The 15,517-nt window shown below is 55.0% G+C and overlaps 1 protein-coding gene across 6 annotated transcripts in view; it reads right to left on the reverse strand.

Annotated features, from left to right (window-relative positions):
- Positions 1-15,517, reverse strand: part of LOC129130625 (natural resistance-associated macrophage protein 2-like) — a 54,739-nt gene that overhangs the window by 28,103 nt on the left and 11,119 nt on the right. For 3 of the 6 annotated variants that reach the window (XR_013185850.1, XR_013185852.1, XR_013185851.1), the window contains exons 1-5: positions 15,198-15,278; positions 11,379-11,529; positions 6,085-6,210; positions 4,693-4,812; positions 817-923 (exon numbers count right to left, since the gene is read on the reverse strand). Coding sequence is in view for 3 of the 6 variants with exons in the window: in XM_077192606.1 (XP_077048721.1) it covers positions 817-923; positions 4,693-4,812; positions 6,085-6,210; positions 11,379-11,438 (413 nt within the window). In the remaining 3 variants the exon portion in view is untranslated. Of the gene's footprint in view, positions 1-816; positions 924-4,692; positions 4,813-6,084; positions 6,211-11,378; positions 11,530-15,197; positions 15,285-15,517 lie in introns of those variants that run through there. The other 3 variants (XM_077192606.1, XM_077192607.1, XM_077192608.1) reach the window with 1 other exon arrangement.

Genomic DNA, 15,517 nt, shown 5'->3' on the forward strand with positions numbered 1-15,517 from the left:
AAACAAAGGTAAAGAAATCAAATCAGAGACACAAGCAAAGACAAAAGCTATCAAATCAAAGGTACTATCAAAAGGTAAAAGAAATCAAATCAAAGCCACAAACAAAGGGAAACCAAATAAAATCAAAGGTATAATGGTAAAAGAAACCAAATCAAAGCCACAAACAAAGATAAACCAAATGAAACCAAAGGTATAAAGGTAAAAGAAATCAAATCAAAGACACAAGCAAAGATAAACCAAATGAAATCAAAGGTATAAAGGTAAAAGAAATCAAATCAAAGACACAAGCAAAGATAAACCAAATGAAATCAAAGGTATAAAGGTAAAAGAAATCAAATCAAAGACACAAACAAAGGTAAACCAAACGAAATCAAAGGTATAAAGGTAAAAGAAATGAAATCAAAGCCACAAACAAAGGTAAAACAAATGAAATCAAAGGTATAATGGTAAAACAAATGAAATCAAAGGTACAAACAAAAGTAAGAGAAATCAAATCAGGGGTGCTATCAAAGGTAAACCAGATCAAATCAAGGGTAAAACAAAGGAAATCAAAGGTACAAACAAAGGTAAACCAAATCCAATCAAGGGTAAAACAAACAAAATCAAAATTACAGAGGGAAAAGCAGGGGCGGCCCCGAGGGTGTCCCCAGTGCCCAGAGCTCAGCCAGGGGCTGCTTTGGGGGAATTTCCCAGGAAATGGGGGAAAATGGGGGAAAATGGGAGGAAATGGGGGAAAATGGGGGAAAATGGGGGAAAATGGGGGGAAATGGGGGAGTTTGGGGCCAGGGCTGCCCCTGCCCCCTGGCCCACACCCACCTGCCCACCGAGAGCAGGTTGATGGCGATGGCAGAGCCGATCACCTCCTGCATGTCCGAGCCAATGATGGCCAACTCCACCATGAGCCACAGCAGGATCCGGGGCACCTGGGGACACACAGGGACATGGAAATAATGGGGAAATAAATGGGGGGAAATGGGAAAAACGGGGAAAATAAATGGGGAAAAATGGGGAAAATAAATGGGGAAAAAATGGGGAAAATAAATGGGGAAACACAGGGGGAAAAATGGGGGAAACAACAGGGAAAAAGCCAATGATGGCAGCTCCACCATGAGCCAGAGCAGGATCCGGGGGACACACAGGGACATGGAAATAATGGGGGGAAATGGGGAAAAACCAGGAAAAAAAAAGGGAAAAAAACGGGAAAACACAGGGGGAAAAATGGGGGAAACAACAGGGAAAAAGCCAATGATGGCAGCTCCACCATGAGCCACAGCAGGATCTGGGGGACACACAGGGACATGGAAATAATGGGGGGAAATGGGGAAAAATGGGGGGAAATGGGGGAAAATGGGGAAAATAAATGGGGAAAAATGGGGAAAAGCCAATGATGGCAGCTCCACCATGAGCCACAGCAGGATCCGGGGCACCTGGGGGACACATGGGACATGGAAATAATGGGGAAAATGGGGGGAAATGGGGAAAAAGGGAGAAAAAGGGAGAAAAAGGGAGAAAAAGGGAGAAAAAGGGAGAAAAAGGGGGGAAAAAGGGGGGAAAAGGGGGGAAAAGGGGGGGAAAGGGGGGGAAAGGGGGGAAAAGGGGGGAAAAGCCAATGATGGCAGCTCCACCATGAGCCACAGCAGGATCCAGGGCACCTGGGGACACACAGGGACATGGAAATAATGGGGAAATAAATGGGGGGAAATGGGGAAAATGGGGAAAAATGAGGAAAAATGGGGAAAAAATGGGAGGGGGGGGAAAGGGGAAAAAGGGGGAAAAGGGGGGAAAAAAGGGAGGGAAAAAGGGGGGGAAAAGGGGGGAAAAGGGGGGGAAAAAGGGGAAAAAAGGGAAAAATGGTAAAAAAGGGGAAAAAGGGGAGAAAAAGGGGGGAAAATAGGGGGGAAAATCGGGGAAAAAACACAGGGAAAAAGCAGGGAAAAGCGGGGGAAAACATGGGGGGAAAAAGAGGGAACAAAGAGGAAAAAAAAAGGGAAAAAACAGGAAAAAAACAGGGAAAAAACCAGGGGAAACCAGGGAAAAACAAGGGGAAAAAAAGGAAAAAACAGGAAAAAAAACAGGGACAAACCAGGGCCAAACATCATCCCGTGGTGACCCCACGTGCAGGAACGGGGTCACCGCCCTGCCCTGGGGTGGGAGCACCCAGAGCTGCTCTGGAGGCGAAACCCCAGCTCCTGTGGCAATGCCAGGAGGATCCAGGGCACCCGGGCCTGCCCAGCTCCTGTGGCAATGCCAGGAGGATCCAGGGTCTGCCCAGCTCCTGTGGCAATGCCAGGAGGATCCAGGGCCTGCCCAGCCCCTGTGGCAATGCCAGGAGGATCCAGGGCACCCAGGGCCTGCCCAGCTCCTGTGGCAATGCCAGGAGGATCCAGGGCCTGCCCAGCTCCTGTGGCAATGCCAGGAGGATCCAGGGCACCCAGGGCCTGCCCAGCTGGGAGAGGGAAATGTGGGAGCTGCAGCTGTGGGGAAACCGGGAGTGAGCGTGGGGAGACATTCCAGGGCAGGGCCACCTGCCAGGGTGGGAACACCCAAGGGCACAGGGGTGGGACACCCCAATGTCCCCAGACACAGGGATGGCATCCAAAATGTCCTCAGACACAGGGGTGGGACATCCAAACGTACCCAGAGCCACAGGGATGGAAGACCCCGAATGTCCCCACAGTGCACAAGGATGGGAGACCCCAAATGTCCCCAAAGAGACAGGGATGGCATCCCAAATGTCCCCACAGGGATGGGACACCCCAATGTCCCCAGACACAGGAATGGCATCCAAAATGTCCCCAGACACAGGGATGGGACACCCCAATGTCCCCAAACACAGGGATGGGAGATCTCCAATGTCCCCACAGCCACAGGGACGGGACACCCCGAATGTCCCCACAGTGCACAAGGATGGGAGACCCTAAATATCCCCAAAGAGACAGGGATGGCATCCCAAATGTCCCCACAGGGATGGGACACCCTAATGTCCCCAGACACAGGGATGGCATCCAAAATGTCCCCACAGGGATGGGACACCCCAATGTCCCCACAGCCACAGGGATGGGACACCCCAATGTCCCCAAAGAGACAGGGATGGCATCCCAAATGTCCCCACAGGGATGGGACACCCCAATGTCCCCACAGCCACAGGAATGGGACACCCCAATGTCCCCAAAGAGACAGGGATTGCATCCCAAATGTCCCCACAGGGATGGGACACCCCAATGTCCCCACAGCCACAGGGATGGGACACCCCAATGTCCCCAAAGAGACAGGGATGGCATCCCAAATGTCCCCACAGCCACAGGGATGGGAGACCTCAAATGTCCCCACAGTGCACAAGGATGGGACATGCCAAATGTCCCCAAAGAGACAGGGATGGCATCCCAAATGTCCCCCAAATGTCCCCACAGGGATGGGACATCCCCAATGTCCCCACATCATCATCATCAGATCTTCCTCATGCAAACCCAAGGAATTCCCAAGCAGGGCAGGGAACAGGCAGGAAATGACCCAAAGCAGGGTTTGGCCTGCAGAACTGTGTCCTCACAATTCCTTGGGATTTTCCAGCATTGCTGAGCTGAAATCCCAGGTTTTATTCCTGACTGGGAAATGCCAACATTGGGAAATGCCAACATCCCCTGCTCCCTCCTCGTGCTGCCCAAGCCAGGGGGGCACCAGGAGAGCCTGAAACCCCCCAGGAGCAGCCCAGGAACTCAGGGGTCCCCTGGCACCACCAGGGACACTGGGGGGGTCACCTGCCTTCTGCCCCCCACCCCCAGGACTGTCCCCAGCCCCCCCTGGCACCCTGGGCATTGTCACCCACCCACCCTGAGCACCCTGGGCAGTGTCACCCACCCACCCTGGGGCAGTGTCACCCACCCACCCTGAGCACCCTGGGCAGTGTCACCCATCCTGAGCACCCTGGGCAGTGTCACCCACCCACCCTGAGCACCCTGGACATTGTCACCCACCCACCCTGAGCACCCTGGGGCAGTGTCACCCACCCACCCTGAGCACCCTGGGGCAGTGTCACCCACCCTGAGCACCCTGGGCAGTGTCACCCACCCTGAGCATCCTGGGCAGTGTCACCCACCCTGAGCATCCTGGGCAGTGTCACCCACCCACCCCACGCCCCCCAAGGACTCGGGGGAATGTCACCCACCCCTCTGAAGAGCTGGGGGAATGTCACCAACCCACCCTGAGGATTCAGGGCAGTGTCACACCCCCATCCCAGCCCCCTCTAAGGGCCTGGGGCAGTGTCACCCACCCTGAGCACCTTGGGGCAGTGTCACCCACCCATCCCAGCCCCCTTAAAGACCTGGGGCATTGTCACCCATCCACCCTGAGGATTGGAGGAGTGTCACCCACCCACCCCAGCCCTCCTTGGCACCCCTGATGACCTTGGGCAGTGTCACCCACCACCATAAAGACCTGGGGCAGTGTCACCCACCCACCCTGACACCTTGGGGCAGTGTCACCCACCCATCCCAGCCCCCTAAAGACCTGGGGCAGTGTCACCCACCCACCCCACACCCCCTTGAGAACCTGGGGGAGTAACACTCACCCTCCCTGAGCACCTGGGGCAGTGTCACCCACCCAGGCCAGCCCCCTAAAGACCTGGGGCATTGTCACCCACCCAGGCCAGCTCCCCTGAGCGCCCAGGGCAGTGTCCCCCATGCCCCTGGCACCCACCTTGTGGTACTGGCGGTGGCACACCTCGGCCAGGTGCAGCCCTGTGACCACGCCCAGCCTCGCCGCCAGCCGCTGCAGCAGCAGCCCAATGATGGTGGCCAGCAGGAGCACCCACAGCAGCTGGGGACACACACGGGGACACGGGGACATCAGCGGGTGGGGACACAGGGACACACACAGGGGACATCAGTGGGTAGGGGACATGGACGCACACAGGGACACAGGGGACATCAGCGGGTGGGGGACACAGGGACACACACAGGGACACAGGGACACACACAGGGACACAGGGACACACACAGGGGACATCAGCAGGTGGGGGACACAGGGACACACACAGGGGACATCAGCAGGTGGGGGACACAGGGACGCACACGGGGGACACACACAGGGACACACACAGGGGACATCAGCAGGTGGGGGGACACAGGGACACACACAGGGACACGGGGACATCAGTGGGTGGGGGACACAGGGACACACACAGGGACACGGGGACATCAGCGGGTGGGGGACACAGGAACACACAGAGGGACACGGGGGACACGGACACGCACAGGGACACAGGGGACATCAGCGGGTGGGGGACAGAGGGACACACAGAGGGGACATCAGTGGGTGGGGAGACACAGGGACACACACAGGGACACACACGGGGACACAGGGGACATCAGCGGGTGGGGGACAGAGGGACACACACAGGGACACACACGGGGACATCAGCAGGTGGGATGGCATCCCAAATGTCCCCACAAAGATGGCATCTCAAATGTCCCCAAAGGGATAGAACATCCCAAATGTCCCCACAGCCCTTCCCAGTGCACAGGGATGGGACATTCCCAATGTCCCCACAGGGATGGGACAACCCCAATGTCCCCCCAGCCCCAGGGATGGGACATCCCAAATGGGACATCCCAAATGTCCCCACAGGGATGGGACACTTCCAAATGTCCCCACAGACTCAGGGATGGGACATTTCCAAATGTCCCCACAGGGATGGGACATTTCCAAATGTCCCCACAGGGATGGGACATCCCAAATGGGACATCCCAAATGTCCCCACAGCCACAGGGATGGGAGATCCCAAATGTCCCCATAGGGATGGGACATTTCCAAATGTCCCCACAGGGATGGGAGAACCCAAATGGGAGATCCCAAATGTCCCCACAGGGATGGGAGATCCCAAATGTCCCCACAGGGATGGGAGATCCCAAATGGGAGATCCCAAACATCCCCACAGGGATGGGACATTTCCAAATGTCCCCACAGCCGTGGGAGATCCCAAACATCCCCACAGGGATGGGACACCCCCAGTGTCTCCACTCCACCCTCTCTGGGTGCTCCCAGCCCCCCAGTGACATTTCTGAGGACATTTCGGGGTCCCCTGCCCACCTTGAAGCCAGCCACAGCCCCTGACTGCAGGTCAGACTCGATGTTGCCCGGGTCCAGGTAGGCGATGCTCATCAGGAAGCCCGGCCCCGTGAACGCCCACAGCTTGCGGAAGCTGAAGCAGGAGTGCTGCAGGAGGGACACAAATTAACCCATTAATTAATTAATGAATTCATGAATTCCCTCACTGACACCCCATAGGGGTCTCCTCCAGCCAGGTCTCACAAGCACTTGGAGATTTCTGTCACATTTGAGACAGCTCAGCTGTTTCAGATGGTTAAAAATCAACAGGGGCGGTGTTGGAAACAGAAAATTTTCATAAAAGGCAAAATAACAAAAATCTTTATAGAGAAAAACCAAGCCAGGTGCAAGAGGGGAAAAAAGTAACTCCACTGATGTAAGGGTCTCCTTGAGCCAGGTCTCATCAGCTCTTGGAGATCCACACACCCAAGGTAGCTCAGCTACCTCAGATGGCATAAAATCAGCAGTGGTGGTGTTGGAAACAGGAAATTTTAAATAAAAAGAAAAATAACAAAACTCTTTACAGAGAAAATCTGAGTTAGGTGCAAGAGGGGAAAAAAACCCAAACTCCACTGATGTAAGGGTCTCTTTGAGCCAGGCCTTGTAAGCTTTTGGATATTTATGCACACTTGAGACAGCTCAGCTACTTCAGATGGATAAAATCAGCAGGATGGCTTCTGTGCTGGAAACAGAAAAGTTTTCATAAAAGGCAAAATAACAAAAATCTTTATAGAGAAAAACTGAGTTAGGTGCAAGAAGGGAAAAAAGCCAAACTCCACTGATGTAAGGGTCTCTTTGAGCCAGGTCTCATCAGTTCTTGGAGATTTATTTCACACCCAAGATAGCTCAGCTGCCTTAGATGGCATAAAATCATCAGTGGTGGTGTTGGAAACAGGAAATTTTAAAGAAAAGGCAAAAAACCAAAACTCTTTACAGAGAAAAACTGAGGTAGGTGCAAGAGGGGAAAAAAACCCAAACTCCTCTGATGTAAGGGTCTCTTTGAGCCAGGTCTCATCAGCTCTTGGAGATTTATTTCACACCCAAGATAGCTCAGCTACCTCAGATGGCATAAAATCAGCAGGATGGCTTCTGTGGTGGTGCTGGAAACAGAAAAGTTTTCATAAAAGGCAAAATAACAAATCTTTTAATACAGAAAACTCGAGGTTTTTGCTCCTGCTAAAGCACCCCACAAAAGCAATCAGTTCCTTTGTTCTCTTCTTTTTCTAATGAATTGCTCAGGTGGGACTTTTTGGCTCCTGTCCCATTGGCTCTCCTTAAGTTTGAGGTGAATCCCTCAGGTCCTATGAGGTGTCTTCTTTGCTGATTGAGGAAAGAAACTTCTGGGCTTTTTTCCTTTTTAAGAGACCAAGGACAGTTTGGTCACTGCCAACAAGAGGCACAATCCTGTGTCACCCCAGGCAGGGGCTCAGCCTGCTCCTAAACCCACCCCAAACTCTGCAGGGCTGCAAAACCAAACCAAGCCCTGATCTCACCCTAAACCCAGCCTGATCCTAAACCCTGCCTGTTCCTAAACCCAGCCTGTTCCTAAACCCTGCCTGCTCCTAAACCCAGCCTGCTCCTAAACCCAGCCTGATCCTAAACCCAGCCTGCTCCTAAACCCAGCCTGCTCCTAAACCCAGCCTGTTCCTAAACCCAGCCTGTTCCTAAACCCAGCCTGATCCTAAACCCAGCCTGCTCCTAAACCCAGCCTGCTCCTAAACCCAGCCTGATCCTAAACCCAGCCTGCTCCTAAACCCAGCCTGCTCCTGAGCCCAGCCTGATCCTGAGCCCTGCCTGCTCCTGAGCCCAGCCTGATCCTGAGCCCTGCCTGATCCTGAGCCCAGCCTGATCCTGAGCCCAGCCTGATCCTGAGCCCAGCCTGATCCTGAGCCCAGCCTGATCCTGAGCCCAGCCTGATCCTAAACCCAGCCTGATCCTAAACCCAGCCTGATCCTGAGCCCAGCCTGATCCTGAGCCCAGCCTGATCCTGAGCCCAGCCTGATCCTGAGCCCAGCCTGATCCTGAGCCCAGCCTGATCCTAAACCCAGCCTGCTCCTAAACCCTGCCTGCTCCTAAACCCAGCCTGATCCTGAGCCCAGCCTGCTCCTAAACCCAGCCTGCTCCTAAACCCTGCCTGATCCTAAACCCAGCCTGTTCCTAAACCCAGCCTGATCCTGAGCCCAGCCTGCTCCTAAACCCAGCCTGTTCCTAAACCCAGCCTGTTCCTAAGCCCAGCCTGATCCTGAGCCCAGCCTGATCCTAAACCCAGCCTGCTCCTAAACCCAGCCTGATCCTGAGCCCAGCCTGATCCTAAACCCACCCCAAACTCTGCAGGGCTGCAAAACCAAACCAAGCCCTGATCTCACCCTAAACCCAGCCTGATCCTAAACCCAGCCTGATCCTAAACCCAGCCTGCTCCTAAACCCAGCCTGATCCTAAACCCAGCCTGATCCTAAACCCAGCCTGATCCTAAACCCAGCCTGCTCCTGAGCCCAGCCTGCTCCTGAGCCCAGCCTGCTCCTGAGCCCAGCCTGCTCCTGAGCCCAGCCTGATCCTGAGCCCAGCCTGATCCTGAGCCCAGCCTGATCCTGAGCCCAGCCTGATCCTGAGCCCAGCCTGATCCTGAGCCCAGCCTGATCCTAAACCCAGCCTGATCCTGAGCCCAGCCTGATCCTGAGCCCAGCCTGATCCTAAACCCAGCCTGATCCTGAGCCCAGCCCAAAGCTGGGATTGCTGGGCCCAGTCTGAGCTGTCCCCAGGCTCTGGGACAGCCCAGGTGACCCCCATGGAGCCCCAGGGGGAAGCAGGAGCCTCCCCAAGGGCAGGGGCCAGGGGGACACAGGGGACAGTGTCACGAGCCCAGCCACAGCTGCCACTCCCTGATAAGGGACACAAAGGGCCCAGGTCCCTCCCTGAGCTCTGCCAGGGCCCTTCCCTGCCCTCTGGCTGCTCCAAATCCCCTGGGATCAATCATTAACACAGCTGGGGCCTCACCAATCCCCCAGACCCCGGCAGATCCCTCCCTCCCCCTGTCCCAGTCATCCCCAGTGCAGCCTGCAAGGGGAACTGGGGCCCGTGGCAGTGACTCAGGGGGCTCTGAGGCTGATTTTCCCAGCAGGAAATGACCCAGCCTAAACCAGGTTTTGACCTAAAAAATGTTTCCTCACAATTCCTTGTGATTTTTCATCATTCCTGAGCTGGCAGGAGCTGAAATCCCCAGGTTTTACTCCTGATTGGGAAATGGTAACATTGGGAAATTCCAACATCCTCCTGCTGCCTCCTGGTGCTGCCCAAACCAGGGGGGCACCAGGAGAGCCTGAAACCCCCCAGGAGCACAGGGAGACCCCAAATGTCCCCACAGGGATGGGACAATTCCCAATGTCCCCACAGGGATGGGAGATCCCAAATGTCCCCGCAGGGATGGGACAATTCCCAATGTCCCCACAGGGATGGGACATCCCCAGTGTCCCCACAGGGATGGGACAATTCCCAATGTCCCCGCAGGGATGGGACACCTCCAGTGTCCCCACAGGGATAGGACACCCCAATGTCCCCACAGGGATGGGACACCCCCAATGTCCCACAGGGATGGGACATCCCCAATGTCCCCACAGGGATGGGACAATTCCCAATGTCCCCACGGGGATGGGACACCCCCAATGTCCCCACAGGGATGGGACACCCCCAATGTCCCCACAGGGATGGGACATCCCCAATGTCCCACAGGGATGGGACACCCCCAATGTCCCCACAGGGATGGGACACCCCAATGTCCCACAGGGATGGGACACCCCAATGTCCCCACGGGGATGGGACAATTCCCAATGTCCCCACGGGGATGGGACACCCCCAGTGTCCCCACAGGGATGGGACACCCCCAATGTCCCCGCAGGGATGGGACACCCCCAATGTCCCCGCAGGGATGGGACACCCCCAATGTCCCCACAGGGATGGGACAATTCCCAATGTCCCCACAGGGATGGGACACCCCCAATGACCCCACAGGGATGGGACAATTCCCAATGTCCCCACGGGGATGGGACACCCCCAATGTCCCCACAGGGATGGGACATCCCAATGTCCCCACAGGGATGGGACACCCCCCAATGTCCCCACAGGGATGGGACATCCCAATGTCCCCACAGGGATGGGACAATTCCCAGTGTCCCCACAGGGATGGGACACCCCCAATGGCCCCACAGGGATGGGACAATTCCCAATGTCCCCACAGGGATGGGACAATTCCCAATGTCCCCACAGGGATGGGACACCCCAATGTCCCCACAGGGATGGGACAATTCCCAATGTCCCCACGGGGATGGGACATCCCAAATGTCCCCGCAGGGATGGGACACCCTCAATGTCCCCACAGGGATGGGACACCCCCAATGTCCCACAGGGATGGGACATCCCAATGTCCCCACAGGATGGGACACCCCAATGTCCCCACAGGGATGGGACACCCCCAATGTCCCCACAGGGATGGGACATCCCAAATGTCCCCGCAGGGATGGGACATCCCAATGTCCCCACAGGGATGGGACATCCCCAGTGTCCCCACAGGGATGGGACATCCCAATGTCCCCGCAGGGATGGGACATCCCCAGTGTCCCCACAGGGATGGGACATCCCAATGTCCCACAGGGATGGGACACCCCAATGTCCCTGCAGGGATGGGACAATTCCCAATGTCCCCACGGGGATGGGACACCCCCAATGCCCCCACAGGGATGGGACAATTCCCAATGTCCCCGCAGGGATGGGACAATTCCCAATGTCCCCACAAGGGATGGGACACCCCCAATGTCCCCACAGGGATGGGACACCCCCAATGTCCCACAGGGATGGGGACAATTCCCAATGTCCCACAGAGATGGGACACCCCAAATGTCCCCACAGGGATGGGACACCCCCCAATGTCCCCACAGGGATGGGACAATTCCCAATGTCCCCCACGGGGATGAGGACACCCCAATGTCCCCACAGGGATGGGACACCCTCAATGCCCCCACTCCTGTAACACCCCAGGCAGGGGCTCAGCCTCCTCCTTAACCCCATCCCAAATTCTGCAGGGATAGTTTATAAAAAGATAGCTTTATCTATAGAAACTATATATAACTGTAAATTTCCCATCACAACTGCAACATAGAACCTATATATATATATATATATATTTTATATGTAACTATAAAGGATAGTTTTGTCCCTCCATCAACAGAAATCACATTCCTCTGGGTGCCTGAGGGTGATTTTCCCAGCAGGGTTCCCCCACTCACCGTCTCATCCTCGGGGATGGGGATCTTGCTGTCGAAGTAGGTGCTGAAGGGCTTCCCCATCCTCAGCCTCGGGGGCTGCAGGGGGCTCCTGCTGCTGGAGATGGTGCTGAGCACCCCCCCCGAGCCCCCCCGGGCTCCCCAGAGACATCCTCTGCAGGGACACAGAGAAAGAGAGTGAAACCAGGGAAAAATCAGGGGAGTTAGGAAGGAATTCTGGCTTGGTAAGGCCTGGGAAATGTTCAAGGTTGGCCCTGGGGAATGCCAGGCCTTGTTGTTGGCTGCAGCAGGTGAAACTGCACTATGAAGTCACTATATGATAAATAATGTAATTATTAAATAGAATTATTGTTTAAAGAGTCATGAGAAACTGTGTGAGGGGTTTGAGGGGATGACGAGAAATCCGTGCTTGGATGAAATCAATGTCTACAATAGAACAATCCAAGTTTGATAATGAATATTTAAATTATATAATGATAGAATATAAAACTGTAGCTGTGTAATCAGTGTATGAAAATATAATTATTAGATATAATTATTGTTCAAAAGAGTCATGAGAAACTGTGTTAGGGGTTTAGGGGGATCACGAGAAATCCGTGCTTGGGTGAAATCAATGTCTACAACAGAACAATCCAAGTTTGATAATGAATATGTAAATTATATCATTATAGAATATAAAACTCTACCTGTGTAATCACTATATGATAAATAATGTAATTATTAAATAGAATTATTGTTTAAAGAGTCATGAGAAACTCTGTTAGGGGTTTGAGGGGATCACCAGAAATCTGTGCTTGGATGAAATCAATGTCTACAACAGAACAATCCAAGTTTGATAATGAATATGTAAATTATATAATGATAGAATATAAAACATGTTCAGCTCAAAATGTCGGGTCAGATTTGGGTCTGTAGCCCTGACACCCAGAGCTCTTCAATAAAAGCACTGCAGGTGCTGTATAATCATAATCAAAATTAATAATCATAATCAATAATCAATCATAATCAATCATAGTAATAATCAATCATAATTAATCAACCTATAATCATTCTGTGATTTTGTGCTCCTGAATGCCAACAGAGGCACAGGAGCAGCGAGACCCTGCAGGGACAGGAGATCTGACAGGAGCCAGCACAGCTGATGCTTAATTTATCACTAATTAAGTGATAAAGAAGTAATTGAATTAAAATACCCCACACTGCTGCACCTCTCACAATCTCCTCTCCCTCCTGGGTCCAGGCTGGGATTTATTTATTCCAGGGAATTTTAAAAATCCCTGGTCTGGAGTGGTGGAGGAGCAGCGTCCCCAAAATGATTAATGACTAATTAATGATTAATCTGGATGAGCCAGATCCCAGAGAGGTCTGGGGCTGCTCCTGCAGCTCCATCCCAGCCTCTCCTGCTGGATCCCAGGGAAATCCAGCACTGGAAACAAGGGGCAGGGAGGGATGGGCCAGCAGGGACAGCCTGAGAGCGCCAGGGGCTCCAAAGGTGAGGGGTGAGGAGAGGGAGCGGGGCCACCCTGCAGGCTGCCACACCCTGGGAGATCCTGCCACATCCCCACATCCCACATTCCCAGATCCCCAGATTCCACATCCCCAGATCCCACATCCCCACATCCCACATCCCCAGATTCCACATCCCCACATCCCCAGATCCCACATCCCCAGATCCCACATCCACAGATCCCCATATTCCACATCCCCACACTCCCAGATCCCACATCCCCACATCCCCAGATCCCACATCCCCAGATCCCCAGATCCCACATCCTCAGATCCCACATTCCCATATTCCACATCCCCACATCCCCAGATTCCACATCCCCACATTCCCATATTCCACATCCCCAGATTCCACATCCCCAGATTCCCAGACTCCACATCCCCAGATTCCACATCCCCACATTCCCATATTCCACATTCCCACATCCCCAGATCCCCATATTCCACATCCCCACATCCCACATCCCCACATTCCCAGATTCCACATCCCCACATTCCACATCCCCACATTCCCATATTCCACATTCCCACATCCCCATATTCCCACCCTCTGCCCCAACACCAGCAGCAAAATCTCCATCCTGTGCTCTCTCCCAGTCCCTCACAGTCCCACGCTCTCTCCCAGTCCCATACAATCCCATACTTGATCCCATCCTCTCCCCAAATCCCACGCTCTCTCCCAGCCCTATACAATCCCATGTTCTCTCCCAACCCCACACAACTCCACGCTCTCTCCCAATCCTATACTCAATCCCACACTCTCCCCCAACCCCACACAATCCCACACTCTCTCCCCACACAATCCCACATTCTCTCCCAATCCTATACTCAACCCCACACTGTCTCCTAACCCCACACAACTCCACACTCTCTCCCAGTCCCACACAGCCCCACACTCTCCCCCAATCCCATACTCGACCCCACACTCTCTCCTAATCCTATACAATCCCACAGAACCCCACACTCTCTCCCAATCCCACACTCAACCCCACTCTCTCCCAGCCCTATACAATCCCATATTCCCTCCTAACCCCACACAGCCCCACACTCTCCCAGTCCCACACAAACTCACACTCTTTTCAGGTCTATACAATCCCACACTGGATCCCATATCCTCTCCCAGTCCCATTCTCCCCAAACCCCACATTGCCCCACACAGCCCCACTCACAGCCCCCCCAGCCCCACTCACAGCCCCCAGCCCCACTCACAGCCCCACTCACAGCCCCCCAGCCCCACTCACAGCCCCACTCACAGCCCCACTCACAGCCCCACTCACAGCCCCCAGCCCCACTCACAGCCCCACTCACAGCCCCACTCACAGCCCCCAGCCCCACTCACAGCCCCACTCACAGCCCCACTCACAGCCCCACTCACAGCCCCCCCAGCCCCACTCACAGCCCCCCCAGCCCCACTCACTGCCGCTGTCCCCGGGCGCCATCCCCGCCTCTCCCGCGGCCGCCGCGCTCTGGGCCGGGCCGGGCCGGGCCGGGCAGGGCAGCCCAGAGCGGCCATTGCATCACCGGCCCCTCCTCCTCCTCCTCCTCCTCCTCCTCCCCCGGCCTCCCGAGCCCGGCCGGGGCCTCCTCGGACAGGGGAACCCTGCTGGGAACTGCCCAGGTGTGCTGGGAGCCCTGCCAGAGCTGCCCAGGTGTGCAGGGATCCCTGCCAGGGCTGCCCAGGTGTGCAGGGAGCCCTGTAAGAGCTGCCCAGGTGTGCTGGGAGCTGCCCAGGTGTGCAGAGAGTGCTGTCAGAGCTGCCCAGGTGTGCAGGGAGCTCTGCCAGAGCTGCCCAGGTGTGCTGGGAGCTGCCCAGGTGTGCTGGGAGCCCTGCCAGAGCTGCCCAGGTGTGCAAGGAACCCCGTCAGAGCTGCCCAGGTGTGCTGGGAACTGTCCAGGTGTGCAGGGAGCTCTGCCAGAGCTGCCCAGGTGTGCAGGGAGCCCTGTCAGAGCTGCCCAGATGTGCAGGGAGCCCTGTCAGAGCTCTCCCCCAGGACATCCCTGCCCAGGCTGGGCTGGTTCAGCTGGGCTGGGTGAGCCCAGGGTGCTGCAGGGGCTCAGCCCAGAACCCCAAAAAGCACAAAAAACAGGGATGGGGGAAGGGAAGGGAAGGGGGGGATGAGGGCTCACCCCAAAAAGGGGATGGGGCTGAAGGGAACACCCCAAAAAGCCCAGGGATGGGTGAAGGAAAGGGAAGGGAGGGATGAGAGCTCAGCCCAGCACCCCAAGAAGCACAAAAAGCAGGGATGGGGCTGAAGGGAGCACCCCAAGAAGCCCAGGGATGTCTGAGGAAAGGGGGTGCCCCCGTGCCCAGCTCACCGTAGGACGTTTTCCTCTCCATGTCTGAGGTGCCCATGGGGGAGGCCTTGCCCTGCTCTGGGAGCTGCTTCACTCTGGACACATTGGCTGGGGAAAAAAAGGGGAAAATCCTGTCAGGGTGAGTCAGAAACCCAGATGGTAAAAATTCTTCACTTTCTGTGCTGAAAGGCAGAGGCTCACAAAAAACCCCACTGCATTTGGCCTGGGGCTGGGAAGGAATTCCAAAATTAATTAATACCACTAAGATTACAAGTGTATTGTTGGTTAAAAGTGTGGAATATCACAAAGCAGAAAACTTAAGAGTTTTAAAGTGTAGTAAT

This window comes from Agelaius phoeniceus, chromosome 35 (assembly GCF_051311805.1).
Source record: "Agelaius phoeniceus isolate bAgePho1 chromosome 35, bAgePho1.hap1, whole genome shotgun sequence".
NCBI classification, from domain to species: domain Eukaryota; kingdom Metazoa; phylum Chordata; class Aves; order Passeriformes; family Icteridae; genus Agelaius; species Agelaius phoeniceus.